The 26,314-nt window shown below is 37.0% G+C and overlaps 2 protein-coding genes across 2 annotated transcripts; one reads left to right on the top strand and one right to left on the bottom strand.

Annotated features, from left to right (window-relative positions):
• Window positions 1-3,591: 3,591 nt before the first annotated feature.
• Window positions 3,592-24,209, bottom strand: s100z (S100 calcium binding protein Z). Its single transcript, XM_084137201.1, has 5 exons — window positions 23,903-24,209; window positions 17,223-17,387; window positions 10,648-10,827; window positions 10,106-10,262; window positions 3,592-4,055 (listed from the first exon to the last, which is right to left on the bottom strand). Exons 4-5 carry the CDS (start codon window positions 10,244-10,246, stop codon window positions 3,897-3,899), a joined length of 300 nt encoding a protein of 99 aa, XP_083993327.1. The 5' UTR covers window positions 10,247-10,262; window positions 10,648-10,827; window positions 17,223-17,387; window positions 23,903-24,209; the 3' UTR covers window positions 3,592-3,896.
• ch25hl2 (cholesterol 25-hydroxylase like 2) lies at window positions 20,773-22,226 on the top strand. Its single transcript, XM_084137200.1, has one exon. It carries the CDS (start codon window positions 20,942-20,944, stop codon window positions 21,812-21,814), a length of 873 nt encoding a protein of 290 aa, XP_083993326.1. The 5' UTR covers window positions 20,773-20,941; the 3' UTR covers window positions 21,815-22,226.
• Window positions 24,210-26,314: the final 2,105 nt, after the last annotated feature.

Genomic DNA, 26,314 nt, shown 5'->3' with positions numbered 1-26,314 from the left:
ACAATATTCGGACGCTAATATTGTTTCTCATGGGCTTGTATGGTATTTTAAACATTTATAGGGGTGAGTCGGTGATTTTAGTGCCGTCCGAATCCATAATATCAGTGTTTTTTTTCACCCAACCCACGTAAAAATCCCTGGCCAAATTAGTACCAACTGTTTTTTGACAAACAGGTCGTGTGGTAATTTAATTGCTGTGAATACACATCTCTGAGTTTACAAGAAGAGATTCAAAATCCACTGTTTAAACCCTTTTTGATCACTGCCGAGCACCGAGATGTAGGCCTACACTTTTATTACTGAAATGCTGGAAAGTATTTCCAAGAACAATATTTCGTTGCAGCTCCACCTCAGCGAACAAAAATGGGAAAGAGAAGAAAGCACGTACAAATTTGATATGGTTATTATGGCAGCAATATATGATACAATTTAAAAATATGTAGGCTAGGCTATTATAGTTTGGATTATTTTTTTATAATATCCCATGAGTCCTAATAAATGCAATTTCAACTATTTCTGAAGTGCTTCTTTTATAAAGAACACCGCTTTCTTTCTCACATAAACAGCCCCTGCACGAGAGAATAATTGATTCTCGAGCCATTGATATCAACAGATTCAGCACCATCGCCACGGACAGCACCGGGTAACGTCGCACGTAAGAAGGTATATCTTAAGCAGCTTCCTAAGGTATGGTTCGGGGAACACACTTAGGAACATAAACAACTTTGGTAAGATATATCTTTCGAGTCTTCTTAGCGCGCTAAGAGTGAGCGTTTTCGGGGAACCGGGCCCAGACCTGTGAAAAAATGCAAAGGTTTTGTTAATGATTTTGCTGCCGGATGTTTTGGATGAAGTTTATGTCTGTACATTTTGAATAGTACATTTTAATAAACAAACCTTGATGACCCTCCCTGAAATGAACTGATGGAAGAGGCTTTCTACACATAATAGAGAACATGTACTACTATCAAAACACCAACATTAAGGCATTAATAGGCCATTTACTCAGCAAGACTTCCACTCAGGTGTAATGGAAGAGGATAGAAATGGAAGGGGGAGAAAAACAAAAGGCAATGATGAATCACAAATAGAATTAGAAGCCATTAAGAGACAACAGATAATTATCACATCTTACCCATCACTGTCAATCACGACTGATTTATCCAAAGAAAAAGGAACCAGAGAGAGAGAGCGAGAGAGAGAGAGAGAGAGAGAGAGAGAGAGAGAGAGAGAGAGAGCGAGAGAGAGAGAGAGAGAAAGAGAGAGAGAGAGAGAGAGAGAGAGAGAGAGAGAGAGAGAGAGAGAATGTGCACTCGTGGAGCATTTATTTATTATTTGTCTGAAAAGTCTCGGGTAACACTGGTTGTCCGGCCACTGAAGGACGTTTCATAAATAGCAGCATACTGGCAGTTTATCACAATGAACCATATTACAGGTCGTGTCTCCGCGCTCAGGTTTGCAGTCACGCTCCTCTGCTGAGATCTTCATTTGTCCTTTATAAAAATACCCAGGCTGATTGACAGCACCTGGAAATGAGGTCGTGTATCATTCTTACATCACAAGCACCATCGCCGACATCACAAGCACTCCCATGCGTGAAACATTAACCGTCCGTTAGAAGACATCAGAAGTCAACTCCAGTCAAAGAGGACGGAGGACAAACTGGGAAGCATGTCAAACCCAGACGGTTTAACCTTTATTTGACAGCAGCGAGATCCAGAAACACGTCTCTTTTACAGGAGTGTCTTTACAGTGAAACCTAAATATGAAGAGATAGTAAATTATAGGCTAATGTAAACAGTAGCAAAATAATAAAATATTCAAACTCTGCCACACTCTGACTAAATAGGTCTGTTCTAACAACAATGTTCAAACACAATTTTATGAATAGATACAATACTATTTTATTATTTAAAGTCTATAAAGTGTAGGCCTACATTGTATTTAACATGGAATTATTTAAACATGTTTGGTTACTCTTGCTTACATCTGTTGACATTTGCTATTGAAACAAGAAGTTGGTGCAGGACGATAGATAGATAGATAGATAGATAGATAGATAGATAGATAGATAGATAGATAGATAGATAGATAGATAGATAGATAGATAGATAGATAGATAGATAGATAGAAATGGAAATCTGGAAATGTACTAATGTAGCCTACTAAAAAGTCTTTTAATTCTCTTATCCATTAATGACTTAATTAAAGGATTTTGTTTGTTAATTAAAATGACATTTTACACAGCGAGCTTCTTTTATAACACGCCTCACTTCTCACTGATAATGCATGGGATACAGACGGTAAATGCGTCACACAGTGAGCTGAGCTCTGGAGAGAATATCAAGTGCTCTATAGAGAGAGGATGAAGCGTACTGTTGAGGGACAGGCAACGGAAATGAAATGTTTCTGAAGCTGTTACTGAAGCACAGCGGTGTTTTGAGGGCAAACAAGACTTCTGATAAATAGCATGCCTTTTGTCTGATGTATTTCCCAACACAGACACTTCCAGACTTTAAGATGGACTATAAACCGCAAGAACACATGGTCATCTTGTGCACAGTTTAACTTTATAGAGCAGATAGCAGGGTGATAAAATAGGATGTGTTCCTGGAGCAACATCATCTTCATACTCTTCCCGGAACAACATCCCTGCCATACAGACGTCCCAAACTCCATAATTCACTCAACAATGAAAATTATCTCATCATTTACTCACCCTCATGCCATTCCAAACCTTTATGACTTTCTTCTGTGAACAGCACAATATAAATTATGTGAAAAAGAACAACAGCACACATAAATGTGCCATGCAATCCATTACGTAATGTACTTGAATTAACCTTCCATTTCCACTGTGTCATTTCAGCTGTAATTTTTAAAGGGATAGTTCACCCACAAATTAAAACTGTCATCATTTTTTCACCCCCATGTCGCTCCAAACCCGTAAGGCTTCAGTTCATCTTCGAAACACAAATAAGGCTCTTTTTGATGAAATCCAAGCAATTTCTGTCCCTCCACTTGACAGCTACGCAACTACCACTTTGACACTAAAAAAAGTTCATAAAGAGATTGTAAAACTAATCCATATCAATTGAGTAGGTTAGTCAATTTTTTTCTGAACAGAAAATTTCATTTAAAAGTAAAATCTTTATTTGTGTTCTGAAAGTCTTACAGGTTTGGAACGACATGAGGATGAGTGATTAATGACAGAATTTCATTTTTGGGTGAACTATTTTTGAAATTTAGTATACAGCAGACTGTTTCATATACAAAAATAGTAATTGCAATTAAAGAAGTTGCGATAGTCTTTTCTTCCCTGCAAATATCTACTTCTCAAACAAGAATAAATGTAGGGAGGGACTTGATTTTGTCCACTGGGAATTGATTGGTTGGTTGTGGTTTGCTATTGGTGGATGTCATGTGAGTGACAGGTTGCCCCGCCCTCACGCCAGTAAACACATCACCAGAGACAGAGAAATGTTGCTGCAAGAGGGAGGGGAAGTTATTTTGATTAAAATTACAAGGGCACATGAATAAAAATAAAAATAAAGATGTAAACAGATAAATCATTTATAATAAGCACTGCAATATTCCATAAAAAACAAGAATCATCCATTTTTGATTTCATGGTGACTTTAATAATTTAACAAATGAAAAAAAGACTAACATAGAAGCAGAGCTCACAGAGATGTCTACACACTATCAGAACTATTATTATCGTATGCCTGTAGAATATGAAATTTATATAAATTTTTTATTTAATGTTCAGGGAAAGAAATCAAGGAAATGACAGCTGCTAACATTAAGGACAAGAGGACTGATAAAATGGTTCATAACAAATGGTTTAATGCATCATAGAGCATTACACATGCAGGGACTTTCATGCATCCATTTCATTTGCCTTTCTTCTTCTGTTGTTCCTGGAAGAAGTCATTGCACGCAACCGTCAGCGCCGCCACCAGCACGACAAACTCGTTAAAGTCGACTTCGTTATCCTTGTTGGAGTCCAGATCGTTCATGATCTTTTCCACCAGCATGGGGTCCTTCTGAGACTAAACAAACAGAGAATAAACAAAACAACTCAGCACAGCATGTAATCAGTTTTATATTGTGCATTTACAAATCAATTGATCTGGTCCTGGATGCTGATTGGTCAAATCAACATTCCATGCTAAAATAAGATATATATAGTATTTTATATTTTATTTAATATATAATATAAATGTAATACAATTTTATAAAATAAATGTGTTTTTTTATAAATCATATGCATCAATAAATGCATAAAAATCATTTAGCAAAAATAAACATATTTAGTAATATATATATATATATATATATATATATATATATATATATATATATATATATATATATATATATATATATATAATGTGAACAAACAGACCCTTTATTTTTTTGTTCACCTTTTAATTTTATATATATCTATATATATATATATATATATATATATATATATATATATATATATCTATATATTAATATTCATAAATTATTTTATTTTATTAATTTTATTAAATCAAATTGTATTTTTTTATTCATTTTATTTTATACATTTATATTTTATTAATTCTACTTGATAAAAATATCTACAAATATTTATCCAAAAATATATGATACATAATATATATATATATATATATATATATATATATATATATATAGTGAGGAAAATAAGTATTTGAACACCCTGCTATTCTGCAAGTTCTCCCACTTGGAAATCATGGAGGGGTCTGAAATTGTCATCGTAGGTGCATGTCCACTGTGAGAGACATAATCTAAAAAAAAAAAATCCAGAAATCACAATGTATGATTTTTTAACTATTTATTTGTATGATACAGCTGCAAATAAGTATTTGAACACCTGTCTATCAGCTAGAATTCTGACCCTCAAAGACCTGTTAGTCTGCCTTTAAAATGTCCACCTCCACTCCATTTATTATCCTAAATTAGATGCACCTGTTTGAGGTCGTTAGCTGCATAAAGACACCTGTCCACCCCATACAATCAGTAAGAATCCAACTACTAACATGGCCAAGACCAAAGAGCTGTCCAAAGACACTAGAGACAAAATTGTACACCTCCACAAGGCTGGAAAGGGCTACGGGGAAATTGCCAAGCAGCTTGGTGAAAAAAGGTCCACTGTTGGAGCAATCATTAGAAAATGGAAGAAGCTAAACATGACTGTCAATCTCCCTCGGACTGGGGCTCCATGCAAGATCTCACCTCGTGGGGTCTCAATGATCCTAAGAAAGGTGAGAAATCAGCCCAGAACTACACGGGAGGAGCTGGTCAATGACCTGAAAAGAGCTGGGACCACCGTTTCCAAGGTTACTGTTGGTAATACACTAAGACGTCATGGTTTGAAATCATGCATGGCACGGAAGGTTCCCCTGCTTAAACCAGCACATGTCAAGGCCCGTCTTAAGTTTGCCAATGCCCATTTGGATGATCCAGAGGAGTCATGGGAGAAAGTCATGTGGTCAGATGAGACCAAAATAGAACTTTCTGGTCATAATTCCACTAAACGTGTTTGGAGGAAGAAGAATGATGAGTACCATCCCAAGAACACCATCCCTACTGTGAAGCATGGGGGTGGTAGCATCATGCTTTGGGGGTGTTTTTCTGCACATGGGACAGGGCGACTGCACTGTATTAAGGAGAGGATGACCGGGGCCATGTATTGCGAGATTTTGGGGAACAACCTCCTTCCCTCAGTTAGAGCATTGAAGATGGGTCGAGGCTGGGTCTTCCAACATGACAATGACCCGAAGCACACAGCCAGGATAACCAAGGAGTGGCTCTGTAAGAAGCATATCAAGGTTCTGGCGTGGCCTAGCCAGTCTCCAGACCTAAACCCAATAGAGAATCTTTGGAGGGAGCTCAAACTCCGTGTTTCTCAGTGACAGCCCAGAAACCTGACTGATCTAGAGAAGATCTGTGTGGAGGAGTGGGCCAAAATCCCTCCTGCAGTGTGTGCAAACCTGGTGAAAAACTACAGGAAACGTTTGACCTCTGTAATTGCAAACAAAGGCTACTGTACCAAATATTAACATTGATTTTCTCAGGTGTTCAAATACTTATTTGCAGCTGTATCATACAAATAAATAGTTAAAAAATCATACATTGTGATTTCTGGATTTTTTTTTTTGATTATGTCTCTCACAGTGGACATGCACCTACGATGACAATTTCAGACCCCTCCATGATTTCTAAGTGGGAGAACTTGCAAAATAACAGGGTGTTCAAATACTTATTTTCCTCACTGTATATATATATATATAATATTTTGATTTCAGTAAAATATTTATTTAAAAAAAAATCATTTAAGTTTTTTTCAGTCTGAATAAAGATTTGTTGTATTCAGCCTTTACAGGCCTCTTGGGGACATTAACATATCACACACTCTGATAGGGACTTTTTGTTAAAATGTATTGCTTTCGTACGAAGATTGCTTAAGGTTGTTTTGATATGAGCACTAACTCTAACTTATATGTCAATGATCCTGTTGCAATAGCCCATTTCCAGACCATCCAAAAAAAAAAAAAAAAAATCATCAGATCAGTCATGGATGTCCATCTATCCTGACAATATTTCCACATGAGCACAATTTGGGCAAAACCCATACGCCCATCCCAGTAGTGGCTCTGGTGACCACTGAGCCGTGATCAAACCATCAAAGTCCATCAGCCTGTGGCTACACTGTATGATTGACTATCTGTGTGTGTGTGCGGTTAACACATTATGCCACCAGACACAGTTTAACATCTCACTCATTACTCTTTCTGCCTCCTAGTGTTACAGTACACACTCCCGAGAGAGAGAAAGAGAGAGCGAGTGTGTAGTGGCGAGGGAGAGGTGAGAATCTATATCGGGCTGTGTTCCAGCCAGTAATTGATGATGCGTAAGCAACAGCCTCCTTCTGATGATGCGTACACAGCTGAGACCCACATCTCATGAAAACACGTCCAGCTCATATTTCACCCAAAACATTAAATGAAGAAAATGAATAATTATGTTACATAGGCAAAAAAAAAAAAAAAAAAAAAATGTTTTTGAATCACTCAAATTTTGTTGCATTGAGACATTATTTGCATGACAATTATGCTCATTTGTCCCCATAATCATAATGCAATCATAACATTCTACTTTTCAGTTTTACTTTTTCCAGTTCCATTCAACTGTATTTTTTATTTAAATTAGTATAAATTAGCATAATTTATTGAAATCACTATATATATATATATATATATATATTCACACATACACAGTATAGATGCATGTGTATTTATCTATCCATTTACTTCTGAATTACAGGAATGAAAATTGGAGCTTTTTGCATATGAATATGAATATTTTGGGGGAAAACATCATGAAAATAATGCCCCCCCAAAAAACTAGGCCTTTCCTTCAATCATTTATTTTTAATAATTTAAACATTACTAATTATTTATTTATTTTAATTTTGGGGTGAAATATGATCTGAATGTGTTCTTTGTTGGGTGGAAGGTATTCCTTTTCCCTAATTAATTACTGTAATTTAATAATTTTTCCCTTGATAAAGTAAAGTAAGGTACTCTTAATTTTTTTTCGCCACTAGGGGTCGCTAACCTCTTACAATAACAAAGGCGTCGGTTGATGATGCATAAGTGGAATTATGGAACTTGTCGTCATGCCGAAGGATGTAATAATGTTTATGGATGATTGAATACATTGATGTTTTTAACATGACTGTGGTATGAAGCAGGTCGTGATCGCTAATGAGGGACAGATATCAGCGTCACACGCGAGTTCCGCGGATATAAAGGAATAAGGACATTTCATTCTACCAAACTAACTTACCCGCAAGTGCTGAATTAATACTCACACAGGTCAGTTTATTAGACAAATTAAACTTGTGAGGTAACGCAGCGCTGTTTCACTTGGTCTACACTATCACACTAAACTGCATTTGAGTGTGTTGAAAGTTATAATGTTATGCTATGTTAGTTTGTTGGCTGTATGAGACTAGCAGTAAGCTAGATCAACATTAGAATAACATACTGATCCTATTCTAACATTTCATCATTTTGAGCTATTTAACATTGATTAGTTTATGTAGGCCTACATTTGCTCACCTGTCTAATAAAGTACATGCAAGAGAGGTGTCTCTGTCAAGTCGAAGTTAGTTGCGGACGTGGAGCTCTCGACATCTTGAAAACGCCACACTGATATCGATCCTCGTTTTAGTTCTCCTTTTGTCCCAAAGTCTGCTTGCCATGGTCCATAATGTTTGAACGAAACAACAGCGTGAGCATGCCGCTAGACGTAATGCAGTTGTCCACGTCTGTTGCAATGGTTACTATGGCAGTACGAGCGGAAACGCGGATATAACGTCATTGACAGGCGACAAGTGGGACAGGGCGACAGGGACGAGCCGTTATTTAAAATTGGAATTTCTCTGAAATTAAACATCTTTGGGAACTTTTGGGATATTGTAATTATACAACTGCAGGACATATATGTGTGAATATAAGTAATTTATGTAAATATACAAGTGATTTTTGGATATTTTATTAAAAAAATCTTACATATTGTAGCTTTAATCGATCACATGTACAATTTTAGTTGATCAATTATTATTACGCACAGTTTAAATTAATAAATAAATGAAGGTAATATAAATATGCTTTAAAATCAATAGATAAAGCTATAAAATGACTACATTTGAGCTTAAATGTTTAATTCTCTCAATACCTTTATCAACTGTATAAATTAACTTCACAACTTTAACTTGCACTTTTTCCTTTTAGTTGTCCTCTTTCATAGACAGCTATTTTCTTATTGCTCTGTAAATTGTTTAAATTCTTAATATTTTTCAATCTAAATATTCTGCAGAAGAGAGAAGTGAATCGCGCTGCTTCTCTCACGAGAAATTAATCGCAGTTTCACTCTTTCTCAGCATGTGATCGGCTGTTCGCTACTGATGTCACACCTAAACTCCTAAACTCAGGATCAAAGCCCGAGTTGACAGAGAAAGTTGATGATCAGCATCATGGTACCAGCAAAGCCTGGTTGAATTGGTTTGGTTTGGTTTTCGAAACTAATCCTGTAACCCTGAGTTTGTTCAACTACCATCATGGTTCAGGCCCCAGGACAGTGTGTGACCCAAGCTCTGTTTTCATGAACTTCGTCTCATTGAGATTCAGATAAAGTTTCCTAATTATGAATGGGGCTAGTTTTATGTAACGATAATGTATCTGATGAGGAAGAAATAATTCATTTAATTCACTTCCCCAGCTCACCAAGTGGTCTGTCCCAGTGTGAGCTGGAATTACATGCCTGTGTACACAAGAAATGAATTCAACGCAAACACAGTAAACAAGATGAAAAGTTCATGGCAAAATTAACCAAATCATTATCACTAATCAACACGCCGGAACCAAAAGCTCAATCACATGAAAAGAGCGCTGGATGTCAAGATCTTAAATATTAAAAGATGTAATTAAAGGATTATATAGGGTTGACTAAGCAGTCAGTGAGGTGATGTTATGGAAAGAAAGCGCTTTGAACTCCACGCCAAGAGATTTCCCTCTCGCTCTCTGTGTTTGCGTTCATATAACAGCTCTCATGTGACAAGAGGTCAAAAGAGGATTTAATTCACATTATTTAAATTCACTTCCTGATAAGGAAACCAAAATGAACCTCAATTTCCATTAATATTTGCAAGAAACAGGCTGCAAATGAATTCATAATTACCCATAGTGTAATAAAATTTCTATACTGTCAAAATCCAATATAAATCTTGATTGTGAAAAATGCACTATGGTAGGTAACTTTTTGCAGTAACATGTAAAGTAAATTACTTGTTTTATTAATAAAGAAAAAGACAAATATATATTTTAATATGACTGAATCAATCATATATATATATATATCCCAGTGTGGATTAAGATTTGCTGTATTCAGTTTTTATAATGCTGGCCAATGTTCAATGTAAGGGACATTGTATTCTGATAAAAGCTAGAAAGATCCATGCAAATGGTCAAGCTAAAGCAGAGACTGTGTGAATAAACAGATTTTGGCATTTCTGATTGCTAACCGTGAGGAAGTCGGTGAGTTCGCTGTTTAGAAGATCCTTCAGCTCTCCTTTACTGAGCTTGTATTTGTCTCCCTCGCTCCCAGAGTAGTTGTAGAAGACCGTGATGAGCGCATCCATGGCTCCCTCCAGTTTACTGGGCATGACTACTGCAGAGCACCTGTGGAGCGGAGAGAAGAGACACGTCCAGTTCAACCCGACCCGACCCGACCTGACCTGACCTGACCGCTGCTGGTCATGCATTATACGCAAGACTTTCAATAGTGTTCTAACTTAAAGGTTACATTTTTAGCTTGCCATTTAGTGGCCACATTCACTAATAAACACTTCAAAAATATCAAGATATTGACCATGGCATTTCTATGGCACATGAATTTAATTATCATTCAGTACCATGATGTAGTATATCAAAGTACCATACTCTCACAACCAAAATACCTTTGTTTGCAAGATAGTTCAGAATCATTTTAAATGTAAAAAAAGTAATTATTAGCCTTCTTTCAACTGTGGTCTAAAGTTTGTTGGCTAAGAGAAAAGTGTCTTACCTCGTTCAGAGCAGAGAAGTGAACTGCGTTTGCGAACAAATTGTTTTCTGGAGTGGGTGAAGTTGTTTATGAGGTGACCTATGCAGGAAAAGGTCCTCCTCTGTTGCCGTGACGATGTATCGTAGCTCAGGTGTTGCACCATAGTAACCCTGTGATCTTGATCCGCACCCTACCACACACCTGCACAGAAAACACACTCGAAATTAGAGCAGCGACCTCCTGAGAGCCCTCCATACAGACCGACACACACACACACACACACACACACACATACTAACTTCACTTTTATGAGACATTTATGCGCAATGTCTTTTAATCTACTGGTGTTTTGCTGGTTTTTAACTTTTTAGTGAATGCATGAAGTTCACACAGGTATCCTACAAATGTTCATCAGATTAACCATGAAGAAGATCCACTAAAGCATCACAAACACAAAGTTTGCAAATACTTTTCTTCATATTGAACAGCATATCTATTGTTTTATCATTTAAAATTGAAGTCATTTTTGTGATATATTTCATTTGAAAGGTGTCTTTCTTGTTTCTTCAAAATAAATTACCTTAATAATTTGTTATACAGTATGATGCAATGACAAAATCTGGGGTCAGTATGATTTATTTTTAAAGATTTTTTTTTTTATTCAGCAAGGATGCATTAAATTTTAATTTATAATGTTATAAAATATTAATATTTCAAATAAATGCTGTTCTTTTCAACTTTACATTCATCAAAGAATACTGAAAAAAATAATCACAGTTTTTACAAAAATATTAATCAGCACAACTGTTTTTAACATTGATAATAATAAGAAATGTTTCTTGAGCAGTAAATCATCATATTAGAATGATTTCTGAAGGATCATGTGACTGAAGACTGGAGATGCTGAACATTCAGCCTTGCCATAACAGGAATAAATTAAATTTTTAAATATATTTAAATAGAAAACTGTTATTTTAATCTGTGTAATATTTCACAATATTATTGTCATGCAATTTCGCACTGGTGAACAAATAAAACTTATTTCAAAAACAATAAAAAATGACCACAAACTTTTATTAGCCTTATTAACACCAGCAAGACGTTCAGGGTCAACCTGCTTCAGCAGAAAGATTATAAAAACTACCCAGGACAAAAGTGTAAAAGAGGCCAAATCCATGGGAAAACCTGGCTACAGTACAACAGAAGATAGAGAAAAAGAGAGAACAAAGAACAAGAAAAGATGCTTTTAAACAGAATTTATTTAAAGGAAATGCCTTTAATTGCAATTATAGTATGATGATGGAGATGGCAAAACAACTTCCCATATATCTAAGACATTCTGGTGCCTAGATATGGCAGAGGCCCCCCAGGGCTCTCTGGGACCCCACATGGGGCCTCTGTACACTGCCTGCCCCACTTCAAAATGGCCCACCCTCATGTCTCCATACAGCTGGAGCGCCGAAGGGTTCAGAGTCATGGAATCTGACATCATCTCACATGATTCAATTTAATTCATGTCTGTAGCACAAATGGTAGGAGCTTCATGTTTAGTAAAGTTTAATACATAAGGTTAGAAGAATTATATAGCAATGCCTGCATTACCAAGTCCTTCAGCGATCAGCATCTCTGACCTTGACGTATACAAAAGAGCTCATTTTGGTCATTAAGTCATTGCAACTGATCAAATAACAAGGCCTATTACCTTTGCCTGGGGAATGAGAGCGCGGGTGAGAGAGAAGATAAGAGACTACTATTAAGGTTCGGTACTTGGCTCATCACTTCACTGGAGCTTGTTTATTAAATCATGTGGTTATTAGTGTTTCATAGAACTAGAAGACCAGTACTCGATTCTGAACATAGAGAGAGAGAGAGAGAGAGAGAGAGAGAGAGAGAGAGCTTGAAGGTCGTTGCTTGGTTGTGTTTCACTTGTGATATACAGCATGTGGTTTAATTAATTAAAGGCCCGTTCACACCAAGAACGATAAAGATAATCATATTAGCATCCACACCAACGCACGATAACATTCTGTTAATTTAAGCACGCGCTGCACTTTTGTCCCATTTTAAATGCTCAAGATCTTTAAAGTCACTTGATTCTGTTTGGCAATATATATATATATATATATATATATATATATATATATATATATATATATATTAATCTTTCAATCTTTCATCCGTTCATTCGTTATTGTGGTGAGGACTTTTGACAAAAAAACGTTTGGTGTGAACTGGCCTATAGGCCTAGTTGTTTTTGTTCTGTTCTGTCTGGTTCAACATGTTCAGAAAGGTTCAGTGCTTCGATTGGAAACTCCAGCATCATCCTCCGAGCAAAAGCGTTTACGTCACGACTATTATTGCTCGAAGGAACGGGACATAATGACGTACGCGCCGTTCTTGTTTTCCTAAAACTGGGCTAATAATCCCATGGAGTTTACTCATAGGTTTAAAAAAACGTAATTAATCTGTGAAACTCAAGATTTATTTATTATATATATAATAATAACAAAAGAACGAAAAGGCAGACTTTATAGGCTAAGGTGTCGTCGTGTTTCGAGTTCTGTCTTTCTCTCAAAGGAGCAAGACGAGTCTATTTTTTACCCCCTGATTTTACCTGAGGGAGAGAGCAGAGAAGGTCGGGATGAGGCTCAGGTGTGTTTCACCCCCATCCCCTCCAAGCTAAAAGTGTTTTCCGTTCCGTTCATTAAGATGATGAAACGTTTCCCTTCGAACTGCTGTGTGAATTAGAGTGAGAAAACCTATTGAATTTGCATTATGAACAATGAGTGACCCATAAACTCTTCATTTTTCATATAAATTCTCAGTAATTATCGTACTGTAATTGTCTAAACATGATTAAAGTAGGCCTAAACAGCAAAATGCAGCACATGGTAGTTTCATCACATCTTGTGACGGTCGTTTCTAATGGCGATGTGTTTCTGACCTCTAGTGGCTCAACTTTGGCAGTGTCATTTTAGGATCGAGATATAATTACCCTATACTTTTTATTCATATTTTGAGATACACATAAACACTGTCATACAATCCTTCAGAAATCATTCTGATGATTTTGTGTTCAAGAAACAATTATCAATGTTGAAAACTGCTTAATAAAAAAATAAAAAGCTGCTTAATATTTTTATGGACAATGTGAATGTGCTACACATTCAGGATTCTTTGTTGAATAGAAAGTAAAAAAAACCAGCATTTGTTATATAGAACTCTTTTGTAACAATATGAATGTTTTTACAGTCACTTTAGATTAGGCCTTTTTGATTTTTGATTTTTATTTCTTAATCTTTCTGACTTCAATCTTTTGAACTGTATAGCGTATGTTTTAATGTTTCAGTATTTGTTGATTAAAGTTATTTGGAAGGGTTTAGTTTTAGGACGTAATAAATTACTTAATATTACAAGGTCCGTGCTACTTGTATAAAGATCACAGTGGTTTAATAGACGTCTGGTAATCCAATGCACTTGATGATGACCTTAAAAATGACCTTATTTAATCATAAAAAAATTTTTCTGGTATTGGAGGCACATGCTGTTCTCCTTGTGCCAAAATACCATCATGTAGCACCTAAAAGTGACATATGACCTGAAAAAAAAAAAACACTTACATCTGCATATACCATCTATTTTGCATTTGATTTACTCCCATAACTGGCCCATAGTAGCGGCAATTAATTCCTGAAAAAATAATCTGCATAGGTAAAAAAATATTTTGATAGGTCTAGTGCACACTCTTAGAAAAAATGTTCAGTGGGGTTTCTAATATACTACCATTTCCTAACTCAATTTTAAAAAGCCCTTTATGACAAAAAGATTCAATATAATGAGAAGGGTCTTAAATGATTGCATAATACTTTCATGTTTAACCGTTTTTTTTATTAGAATTTTCTAGTTAAAAGAAAAACTATATATAGCCTTAATATATATATATATATATATATATATATATATATATATATATATATATATATATAGTTTTTCTAATTATATATATAATTAAATGAACACTATGTAAATTTTGACCCTCTAGCGGTTAAAAAACAAAATTGCAAAATATTGTAGGTTTTGGTTGTGCTTCAGCTCGGTGTGCGGATGAATATGACCCCTCACAATATGCTTTTTTACAATGAACTCTGTTAGAGAGCTACAGTGAGGAAAATAAGTATTTGAACACCCTGCTATTTTGCAAGTTCTCCCACTTAGAAATCATGGAGGGGTCTGAAATTGTCATCGTAGGTGCATGTCCACTGTGAGAGACATAATCTAAAAAAAAAATCCAGAAATCACAATGTCTGATTTTTTAACTATTTATTTGTATGATACAGCTGCAAATAAGTATTTGAACACCTGAGAAAATCAATGTTAATATTTGGTACAGTAGCCTTTGTTTGCAATTACAGAGGTCAAACGTTTCCTGTAGTTTTTCACCAGGTTTGCACACACTGCAGGAGGGATTTTGGCCCACTCCTCCACACAGATCTTCTCTAGATCAGTCAGGTTTCTGGGCTGTCGCTGAGAAACACGGAGTTTGAGCTCCCTCCAAAGATTCTCTATTGGGTTTAGGTCTGGAGACTGGCTAGGCCATGCCAGAACCTTGATATGCTTCTTACAGAGCCACTCCTTGGTTATCCTGGCTGTGTGCTTCGGGTCATTGTCATGTTGGAAGACCCAACCTCGACCCATCTTCAATGCTCTAACTGAGGGAAGGAGGTTGTTCCCCAAAATCTCGCAATACATGGCCCCGGTCATCCTCTCCTTAATACAGTGCAGTCGCCCTGTCCCATGTGCAGAAAAACACCCCCAAAGCATGATGCTACCACCCCCATGCTTCACAGTTGGGATGGTGTTCTTGGGATGGTACTCATCATCATTCTTCTTCCTCCAAACACGTTTAGTGGAATTATGACCAAAAAGTTCTATTTTGGTCTCATCTGACCACACGACTTTCTCCCATGACTCCTCTGGATCATCCAAATGGTCATTGGCAAACTTAAGACGGGCCTTGACATGTGCTGGTTTAAGCAGGGGAACCTTCCGTGCCATGCATGATTTCAAACCATGACGTCTTAGTGTATTACCAACAGTAACCTTGGAAACGGTGGTCCCAGCTCTTTTCAGGTCATTGACCAGCTCCTCCCGTGTAGTTCTGGGCTGATTTCTCACCTTTCTTAGGATCATTGAGACCCCACAAGGTGAGATCTTGCATGGAGCCCCAGTCCGAGGGAGATTGACAGTCATGTTTAGCTTCTTCCATTTTCTAATGATTGCTCCAACAGTGGACCTTTTTTCACCAAGCTGCTTGGCAATTTCCCCGTAGCCCTTTCCAGCCTTGTGGAGGTGTACAATTTTGTCTCTAGTGTCTTTGGACAGCTCTTTGGTCTTGGCCATGTTAGTAGTTGGATTCTTACTGATTGTATGGGGTGGACAGGTGTCTTTATGCAGCTAACGACCTCAAACAGGTGCATCTAATTTAGGATAATAAATGGAGTGGAGGTGGACATTTTAAAGGCAGACTAACAGGTCTTTGAGGGTCAGAATTCTAGCTGATAGACAGGTGTTCAAATACTTATTTGAAGCTGTATCATACAAATAAATAGTTAAAAAATCATATATTGTGATTTCTGGATTTTTTTTTTTAGATTATGTCTCTCACAGTGGACATGCACCTACGATGACAATTTCAGACCCCTCCATGATTTCCAAGTGGGAGAACTTGCAAAATAGCAGGGTGTTCAAATACTTATTTTCCTCACTGTACATATGACAAATGATCTGTTCAGTAAAACACAGTGCTCATCTGTCGAGTGATAAACATTTCAAATCCCTCAGTTCTAAAAAGTCAAACCAGTATTGATTCTTGTTTTATTACAAGCTCTGTTGCGTTTTCTTTTGGCCAGCAGACGCTCCTGTAAAGCATTTGTTTAAAACGGGTGATCCCTATGAGGTTTGAGATTTAGCTGCTCCATATCAACAAATGACCTGTCACTCCCACTATACACGCATCAAAGCAGCTGGAGCAACTCTTCTCTAATAACAGATATGACGAGACACGCACGGGCCAACCCGATCTCACGAATTTTACGAGGTGGCTAATTCGTACGATTTTTGCTAAATCACACATATTTTACGAGTTGCCCAATTCGTACGAATGACCTACACCTGACCCCGCCCCTAAACCTACCCATCATGTGGGATTAGACAAATCATACGAATTCGTACGAGTGAGGTCGGGTGAATTCGTACGAATTGGTCGTGAGATAGCGTCGCGCGGGCGAGAAAAAAAAGCTATGTACACAATTTCCCAACTATCCCGACAGGTCTAAAATTTAAACACTTATGACAGGCTTACCATAGTGAATCAGGGTAAGACAAAAACATGTTTTGGAAGAAGTATCATTTTGAACAACAAAAAAAGTTATATAGTGTAGGCTTACCTTTAATTAAAACTAAATCCATAAAATGATGGCACCTCTAAAAAGGTTCTATATATGAAGCGCCTGATAACACTTTATGTTTAGAACCTTTTCTTCTAAGAGTGTAAAGTCCAGAACAGCAAATGTGAAATAGTATTCCTGGATATTTACCTGGATGCCTGTATTAACCGTCTGTGAAAGCTGCAGGCTAGAAATCATCGACAACTCACTGCAACCAGATGATGATGAACTTGAGCGCTCCTGAAAGCTCTTTGCAGCAAGTGAACTGCATGGGCTGAAAACCTCCGTCAAGCTGTAGCGGCTTTGATTGAGCATCTGTGATGAGAAACAATGCCAGTTCAAGTCTCACCAGATCACAAAAATGCTGAAAACACTTTTATGCTAATGAAAAAAAACAAACAAATATACATTGTTATGCAATAGAAAGAGGCGTAGAGGAACAGTTCACCAGAAAAGGACAATTATCATCATTTACTCATTTCAAACCTTGATGCAGATTTTTTTTTTTTTTTATATGTCAGTGGTGTTCAGCCAGTCTTCACATAGGCTATTTGAAATCGTCAATCTAAAATGTAACATTCCTGCTGGAATACAAAGTCAAGTCAATTTTATATTTTTTATGCATCAATATGAAGTGCTGGGTACTTACAAATTGAAGTCACTGATTACAAATTACATGTTGTTTACAAATTACAAAAAAATTGTAGTATTCTAACTACTTTTTGATTACTTTTAAATTACTTTTGACTTAACTTGTTTATTACATTGAATTGAATAGGATAAAATTGTACCATATTGTTATAAAAATACAAAGAGAAATAAATATATTCTTTATCATTTTTATCAACAACATGAAGTGCATTAAACATTACGTTACATCAGTGTTTCCTAAACTGGGGTTCGTGAAGGAACTGCATGTGAGTTTCATGAAAAGCTAATAATAAAATAAATCCTAAAAATTAAATCAAATAAATAATTTTAAAATAATAACAATTATAATAAAAATGTGTTTGAAAGACAAACGCCTTCCAAATACATAGCAATACAATGCCTTACAGAGAGCTAATTCAAATAAAAATAAAACATGAAAAAGAAGAATTAGGGAAAATCACTAAATTATGAATGATTTACTGCCATTGTGTGAATAATATATAATCATGTTATCAATAAAAAGTAACTGTAGTCTGATTATGAGCATTTTAAAATGAAATATAATCTAATTACAAGTACTGATTAGATTACATGTAATTAGTTAGTACCCAGCACTATACATTAATATCTTTTAAAAAATGACACGCTTCACCTTTAAGCATTAAGCATGTCTATCAGCCTCTGAATGACTCATAAGTGATTCATATTTTTATTCAGTACTTGTATCAGTTCTTTTTAACACCAATTTCTGTGATATGTTCATACATCCTCTGACAACAATTAGTTTACAGATATATATATCATAAAAACAAATCATTAAAATCAAAGAACGATGTCGTTCTGAAGGATGTTGTTTGCGTGAGAAGTGGATCATTATTCACTCAATAGAGAGCGGCTCAGTGGCTGTTTGCCCTCAGCTTTTTTTCTGTTTGAACAAACAACTTTATTCTGTAAAAAGATTTATGCATGACCACAGTGACACCCGACTGCAACTTCCTGATCTGAAAAACATCAAAATATAAACAAGGGCTTTTCATCTCAGTGAAGGGCTGACAGAAAAGCTATGATTAATGAGAGACAGAATGAGAGAGAGAGAGAGAGAGAGAGAGAGAGAGAGAGAGAGAGAGAGAGAGAGAGAGAGAGAGAGAGAGAGAGAGAGAGAGAGAGAGAGAGAGAGAGAGAGAGAGAGAGAGAGAGAGAAACTGGGCTGTACAGACCTACTCATCCAGAGATGGGTTGTTTATTGTTTAAGATGCATTTTCTACTCAAGTCTAGCCAGACAAACATGAATATTAATGAAAATGTTGTGTAATGTCAGTTTATGTAAAGCTAATTCATTTATATTAATAGAAGGTTTTGGAAGGTGCAGCAGGAAATGAGATGATGTGGTAAAAAAAATCTGCTGTAATGTTAAGGACAGTTGCTCTACACATTTCAACATTTGTCTGTTACACAAACACAACGTATAGCGGTTAAAGGAATAGTTCACCTAAGCTTGTGTCATTCCAAACACTTATGATTTTCAACTGTAGAACAAAAATGGAGAAATAATGAAGAATTGTATACTCTTGTTTTTCCCCCTATACATTGCAATGAATGGGAACTGAAGCTTTAAAAAGGATGCAAAAGCACCATAAAACTATTAAAGTAATATAAAGTTTATTTTAAAAGTGTAAGCCTTCTGAAGTCCTAAAATAGCTTTGGGTGAGAAACTGTGAGTTAATTCAGCACTGTCTAAATCAGGAAAAAAAATCATTATTTGATTAAAATCTTTTCAAACTTGATCCAGTGCACAATAATGTTGTGAATTATCTGTTCACAATGGACATGGTTCTTTGAAAGCTAGTGAAAGCTACAGTAGGACAAACGGCAAGATTTTCAGTAATGACTAAAATGTTATGTTTCTTACACAAAGATGACATATAACTTCAGAGTAAAGTGCACAAGTTATGGACCAGCTTTATAATATTTTTAAGGTCCTTTTTTGGTGCTTAAAAAATAGTTTTTATTCACTACAATTGCATAAAAAGAGCATCCCAAACATCAATAAATAAATTCACCTTTTGCTTTCCAAGGAAGAAAAAAAAAAGTTATATAGTTTTGGAAGAACATGAGTAAATAATGACAACATTTTCATTTTAAAGTGAGGTACATCGCACAGTCCAATTTCTGATGCAATTTTTTTTTTTTTTACAAACAGTTATTTTAGTATAATTTAAATACTATTATAGTATTTATTTTTTTATATTTCATTTTTTTATTTTAGTTTTCAGTTTCAATAATTTTGTTATGCTTTTTTAATTATTCCTTTCAAATGTTATAATTTTAGTACTTATTTAGTATACCATTTAAGTTTAAGGTCAAGTTTTCTAATATTTATATTTTATTTCAGATTTATTGAAATTAAAAAAATTGTTTTAGTTTGCAAATATCAAAAATGTTTACAAACATTGTAGGAGCACAAATCTTTACTTTGACTCGCTTGACTCACAAATATTATGCATAAAACCTGTTCCAAGATATATCTGATCTGACACGGAAATACAAACAGAATAAGTGTGTATCACGGCCTTAAACTTTGTTATTGTCAATTATTGGCTGTGCATGATATGAATTGTGATTCCTGCATACTGTAAATACATTCACACATCTCATTCAGCAGAATTAACAATGACATTTAAATTCTGATCATGAATTTTTGTGCATCGTTTGAGACGGAATTTCATCAATGAATCATTTTGATCTCCATTGTTAGAAGTTAGTAATGTGTGCAATACAGATGATTCATATCAAGCAAACAAACAGAGATCTATGGTTTCTTTCTCTCCATTTCTAGGTCAGAAATGAGTGGTGCAGGGACTTAATGGTTCGGCTGGTCAAATGTTGGATCATCCTCGAACTACCAATGAAAGAGCGTTCACACAGACACACACCATACCAAGAGAAAAAGAGTGTGGTGGTGGTGGTGGGGGGTGAGAGAGAGAGAGAGAGAGAGAGAGAGAGATAGAGAAAGAGAGAGAGAGTGAGACGCTACAGATGCAGGAGGTGGTGCTTGGACACATTTTAGAGGCGTAAAGGCCTGCCTCATTTGGTGCAGATCAGATCATTTACAAAAAAGCCACATCCACCACTCAAAACAAGAGAAAGTCGCCGCCGTCTACTGCCAGCATCCTCACCATCCTGCCGCCGGCTGTTGCATCAACAACACGTAGCCGGCCATGAGTCCCGGCAGTGTACGCGGCACGCTGGACGCCAGCAACGTAACCTGGGCTCTGTCGGAGCGCTCCGTGCTGCAGCCCATGTGGGATTACCTCCAGCAGAACCATGAGAGCAGCTTGCGCTCGCCGCTGTTTCCCGTCGTCATCTCTGTGTCCATGTACCTGGTGCTGGTGTTCTTCTACACCGTGCTGGACCTGCTGGCGCCCACCTGGCCCTCCATCCGCCGCTACCAGATCCACCAGGACCGCGCCGTCACCTGGTCCAACATCGGAGCCACTTTGGCGCTCACCACGTACAACCATCTGCTCTACATCTTCCCCGCCGCCGTGGCCCAGTGGATCTGGCGTCCGCCTGTGCCGCTGCCCCGCGAGGCGCCCACGCTCACCGCCTTCCTGCTGGGCATCGTGGGCTGCACCGTGGTGTTCGACTTCCAGTACTACCTGTGGCACCTTCTGCATCACCGCGTGGGCTGGTTGTACCGCACCTTCCACGCGCTCCACCACCAATACCGGCAAACCTTCAGCCTGGTCACGCAGTACCTGTCGGCATGGGAGCTCTTCAGCGTGGGCTTCTGGACCACCGTGGATCCTTTGCTGCTCCAGTGTCACTGTCTCACCACCTGGGCGTTCATGCTGTTCAACATCTGGGTGTCCACCGAGGACCACTGCGGGTACGACTTCCCTTGGGCGATGCACCGTCTGGTTCCCTTCGGTCTTTGGGGCGGCGCGCTGCGGCACGACGCTCACCATCAGCAGCCGGGCACCAACTTTGCGCCTTTCTTCGCTCACTGGGACTGGCTGGGGGGCACGGCGACCATGCCGGCTCCCGCGAAGACAAAAACACAGAGAGAAAAGGACGAAAAGGAAGCCTGAGGCTCGCTTTCCCTTTCACACCCTCGCTCTCATCTCTCTCCTTTCGCTCCATCTGTCCCGCCCTGTCTCACACATTCCCCCCGTCGCTATTCATCTTCTCCCCGAACCGCAGATCAAGTGTCTTACTAACAAACCAGTAGAGGAGAAACATTCCCAATGGTTCTTGAATGTATAAAGTGTCTTTTCATGCAAATCTCTCTATTTTTCTAAAATGTAAAAAAAAAAAAAACCTCTTCAGCATTGGCCAATTTTTGGAGGTTTTGTGGGATATCTCAGGTTAGTAGTTTTGGCCTTATGTTCGCGATGTCTTTTTAAAGAGATTACGTGTGTTTAAAATGGCTTGTGTCCAATGCTTGTTATTGTATTTTTCACTAGACTTCAGTCAATAAAATGCTGTTGTTTGTTAAGTTTACCTTCAGCTGTGTTGATATGCATTTGAGGACCTTTGCAACCTTTGGATTTGGATCTAAAAAAAGCACTGACCGTTACAAACGTTAGAGGAGAGGAGCGTATGAAGTAACATTGTGTGAACACACAGGCATGTTAGCTAACAGTGATTGCTAGAAAGCGCAAAGACTACTTACATCATCTCTGGTGCTGCTTGCTTTCCTAATATAATGAAAAAATGCTCAAAGCACAGACAATATGAGCTTGCTAATTAGGTTGACACAGCAATTGTAAAGTTTAAAGGTACAGATCACCCAAAAATTAGAGTTTTATCACTTTAATCATTCCAACTTCATATTATGGTCTTTCTTCCAAGAAACACAAAATGAGATGTTCGGCAAAAAAGTCTGAGCTGTGATTTAAAAAAGCACAATATTTCAAGGCTTCTGAAGCCATACAATATAATTGTGTGACAAACAGACCAAAATTTACACCACCAGACCTTGTGTTCATTTCAAAAGCGGCACCTTTTGATGCATCATGCCAGGTGGGATGTCAAAAAGGCTCAATGCTATTGGTTCTCTCTCGTCACATGACCAATCAAGTTTAAAAAAATGACATTTAAGAAATGCATAAGGCTTAAAGGGATAGTTTGTGCAAAAATGTTAATTTTGTCACTCTCACACTCATGTCATTCCAACTCAGATATTATTTTCTTTCTTCTATGAAACACAAAATCAGATGTTCGGTAGAATGTCCGAGCTTCTCTTTTAGTGAGAGTGGATGGTGATTTATATACTGCCAAGCTGTCAAAAAAAGACCAAAAGGCACTTTTGAGCCTAAACGTTGTTGGTTCTACCATGTCACATGATCAATCATGACATGGAAAGTAAAAAAAAAAAAAAAAAGTGACTGTAAATGACATTTGAGAACGTCAGACTCAAATTGCATGGACAAAAACTGCTGAAACACAACAAAATAATTTCTTTCATGTTCTGCAGAAGAAAATGTGGCGCAAACTATCTTTTTAAATTAAAACTAAAAACTAAACTAAAACTTAGAGTAAGAGTCATATAGACTACTTTTATGGGTTGATACGACAATGGGGGGGAACATAAACGATTACAAAACTCATGAACTATAAGAACAATGTGTTTACACTTCAGGATATGGATGTCCAACCAGCCTGAACATAAGCCACAGCATGCAGTGTTTGTTTTCTGCCATCGTTCGGTTCTATGCCACACTATGCTATTCGACAGTTTTACATAAGAGAAGCCCGCAGAGGATCTGGGCTGAGATCAGTCTACAGCCAAAGCTGAGAGGCAATGCTAATTAATCATCTTCTCTTTCAGCCTCCTACTGATCCCTCTGGCACATGGAGAATAGCTCCTCATGCTTTAAAAGAGAGAGAGAGAGAGAGAGAGAGAGAGAGAGAGAGAGAGAGAGAGAGAGAGAGAGAGAGAGAGAGAGATTCAGATAAAGTTGGCTTATGACACCAGGAACTGAACACTTTCAAATATGATTCAGATTTTTTCCACAGTAAGATGCCAGCATGCGATGTCAAATAACGGACGACCTTTAGCTAAGGGGGCAGAGGTGCTATCTGTAACCTTTAACTAGCTTGGAGGAGGCCAAATAAACAAACAAACATAAAAATCTGCGCTTTGCTGGGTTTATGCATGCGAGGCTGAGCAGTACCTGGCTCTCGTCCAGCAGCTCAGTATCTCTGAAGACCTCAGGCTGAGCTCTCTAAACAGTAAGTTGTTATCTGCAGCTCAGCACAGGAAACCTTGGACCATTTCCCATCAGGCATTATTGTGGACGCCTCCCCCTCTGGCACTGCAACAGAGGGGTCCTTTAGGAATGTGGAAACTGGGAGAAAATGTGGACTGTGTTTTAAACAAGTAGTTATGCAGGAGAGATAAGATAATTCTGAGACACACAAATGGGTTAAATGTGTACATCTGAGTGATTTGACATGATATCATCTGCTCAATAATCTATGATCTATTGTAAATGATAACCAGAAACATTTTCACCTTCCATTTACATGCGTATTGAATAATGAGATACATAGATCACTCAAGCTGACATTAAAATACCAAGAAATAAACTCACTTCTGATTCTGAATACAAAATAGGCCTATATCTCAGAGGAAAGTATTACAGTTTACAGTTCACTGATCTGATTGGCTAATGTATAACGCATAATGTATAATGTTACATTTTTGCAGTATATACTGTGGACATTATACAAATGTTCTGTATGCAACATCCAGATGACATACTACATCTGCCAAAATTTGCAACACAGCAGAGCACACTATAATGTATAATGTGTTTGACTTGAATGTTTCCCTCTCTCTCTTTCTCTCTCTCTCTTTCTTTGACTGCCAATAGTGGCACATTTTTACTCAAAAACTGGATTAAGGATGCAAAATAAGCATGCTGCCTTTTGAAACATATTGTTTCATATTGCATAATTTATATATTATTTAAAAATAGTAGGTACACAGTATATATGGTGCAGTATACTGGTACTTTCATTCTGAACAGCCACTGAATACATGACAAAACAAGTGTTGCACTTACAAGATCTGTGCATTAGATGTCGCTGTGTTCAAAACTCATCCATCAATTGACTAAAAGTCAGAAATAAATTCATTGTAAAAGATCAAATTAAGAAATAGAGTACAAAGCAGTGTTATTTTAGTATCATTGAGATACTATTAATTTTTTATTATTATTCCACATCATATTAAGGTAATTTGGTCGTTTACACTGTACCTTATATATACAGTGGGGTCAAAAAGACCACGCTAACATTTGATTATTATTTGTATTTTTCATTTACATTTTGATATAGGTACTTAATTTAAAAAAAAAGTTAACAAAAATTATGTGAATTTAGTCATGGAAATTCTTTTAAATCAATCTTAAACCCATATTTTTATGCTATAATACTGTAGTGTTAGTTATATAACATAAAAGTTTGTGTATACATACACACACACACACTTAAAATAAAGTACATAATTGTACCTTTAGGGGTACAATGGCTTGTCACCCTCAAGGGTACAATATTGTACCTTAACCTTTAAAAGAAACGGTACATATATGTACCTTTTATACTTTTTGACCCTCAAAAAGGTACATATATGTACCTTGAGGTCCAATAATAAGCCCTATAGGTTACGTTAGTGTAGATTGTACCTTGGGGGACAGAAATGGACTCCTACTGTACCCCTATTTCTGACAGTATATATATATATATATATATATATATATATATATATATATGTATATATAGCTTACATATATGTTTAATTTCTTAAACAACCATGAAGACACATCATGGCCATATTCCAGGATGGCAAGGCCTAGATTCATCACGTTCAGACTGTGTAATAATGGTTGTGAGGAGCATGAAGAATCATTTCCACACATGAATCAGCTCCTCTGAGTTCAGATCTTAAACTCACTGAAAGTGTTTGGGATGTGCTGGAGGAGACTTTACAGAGCGCTGGACTCTTGCATTGCCAATACAAGATCTTGACCAAAAATCTATGCACTTCTTGAAGGAAATAATTGTTGTGATGTTATTTCCATCAAGAGGTGCATAATTTTTTGATGCATCATATATATATATATATATATATATATATATATATATTATATATAAATGATGCACCAAAACATGATGCAAATACAGCTCTCAGGAGAAAAAGTGTGTGAAAGGTGAACTCTCTCATTATTTGACTTGCAACAACAAACATGGTTCAACATGCTCATTGAACTGGTTTGACCAGTCACTGTGTTTATACTAGACAAGACACAAAGACATTCGCAGACTGGTCCTATTTTCAAAATATAGGCCAACACACACCTGTTAAGATTCATGACCCCAACACACACAGCTGTAAACAATAGGTGATTGTGCGGTGAGAGCTGTCCCTTAATCTTAAACAGCAGGTGGTGGCGCGCGGTCTGAATATATTTAGCCGAATGAGAGACGTAGAGACTATTTTATAATATTTACACAAAACCGCATTTCAATAGTTTCCCCCATTTCAATCAGGAACTGATCTGAGATGTCAACTTCCTACAGTC

This window comes from Abramis brama (genome assembly GCF_963993115.1).
Source record: "Abramis brama genome assembly, chromosome: 15".
NCBI classification, from domain to species: domain Eukaryota; kingdom Metazoa; phylum Chordata; class Actinopteri; order Cypriniformes; family Leuciscidae; genus Abramis; species Abramis brama.
The sequence above is the reverse complement of the archived record's forward strand: the minus strand, read 5'-3'. Positions and strand labels throughout refer to the sequence as shown.

Coding starts and splice junctions, on each gene's coding strand:
- s100z (XM_084137201.1), bottom strand. CDS start 10,246: ATGCCCAGTAAACTGGAGGGAGCCATGGATGCGCTCATCACGGTCTTC. Junction 4,056..10,105: donor AACTCACCGACTTCCTCACG/GTTAGCAATCAG, acceptor CTGTTTGTTTAG/TCTCAGAAGGACCCCATGCT.
- ch25hl2 (XM_084137200.1), top strand. CDS start 20,942: ATGAGTCCCGGCAGTGTACGCGGCACGCTGGACGCCAGCAACGTAACC.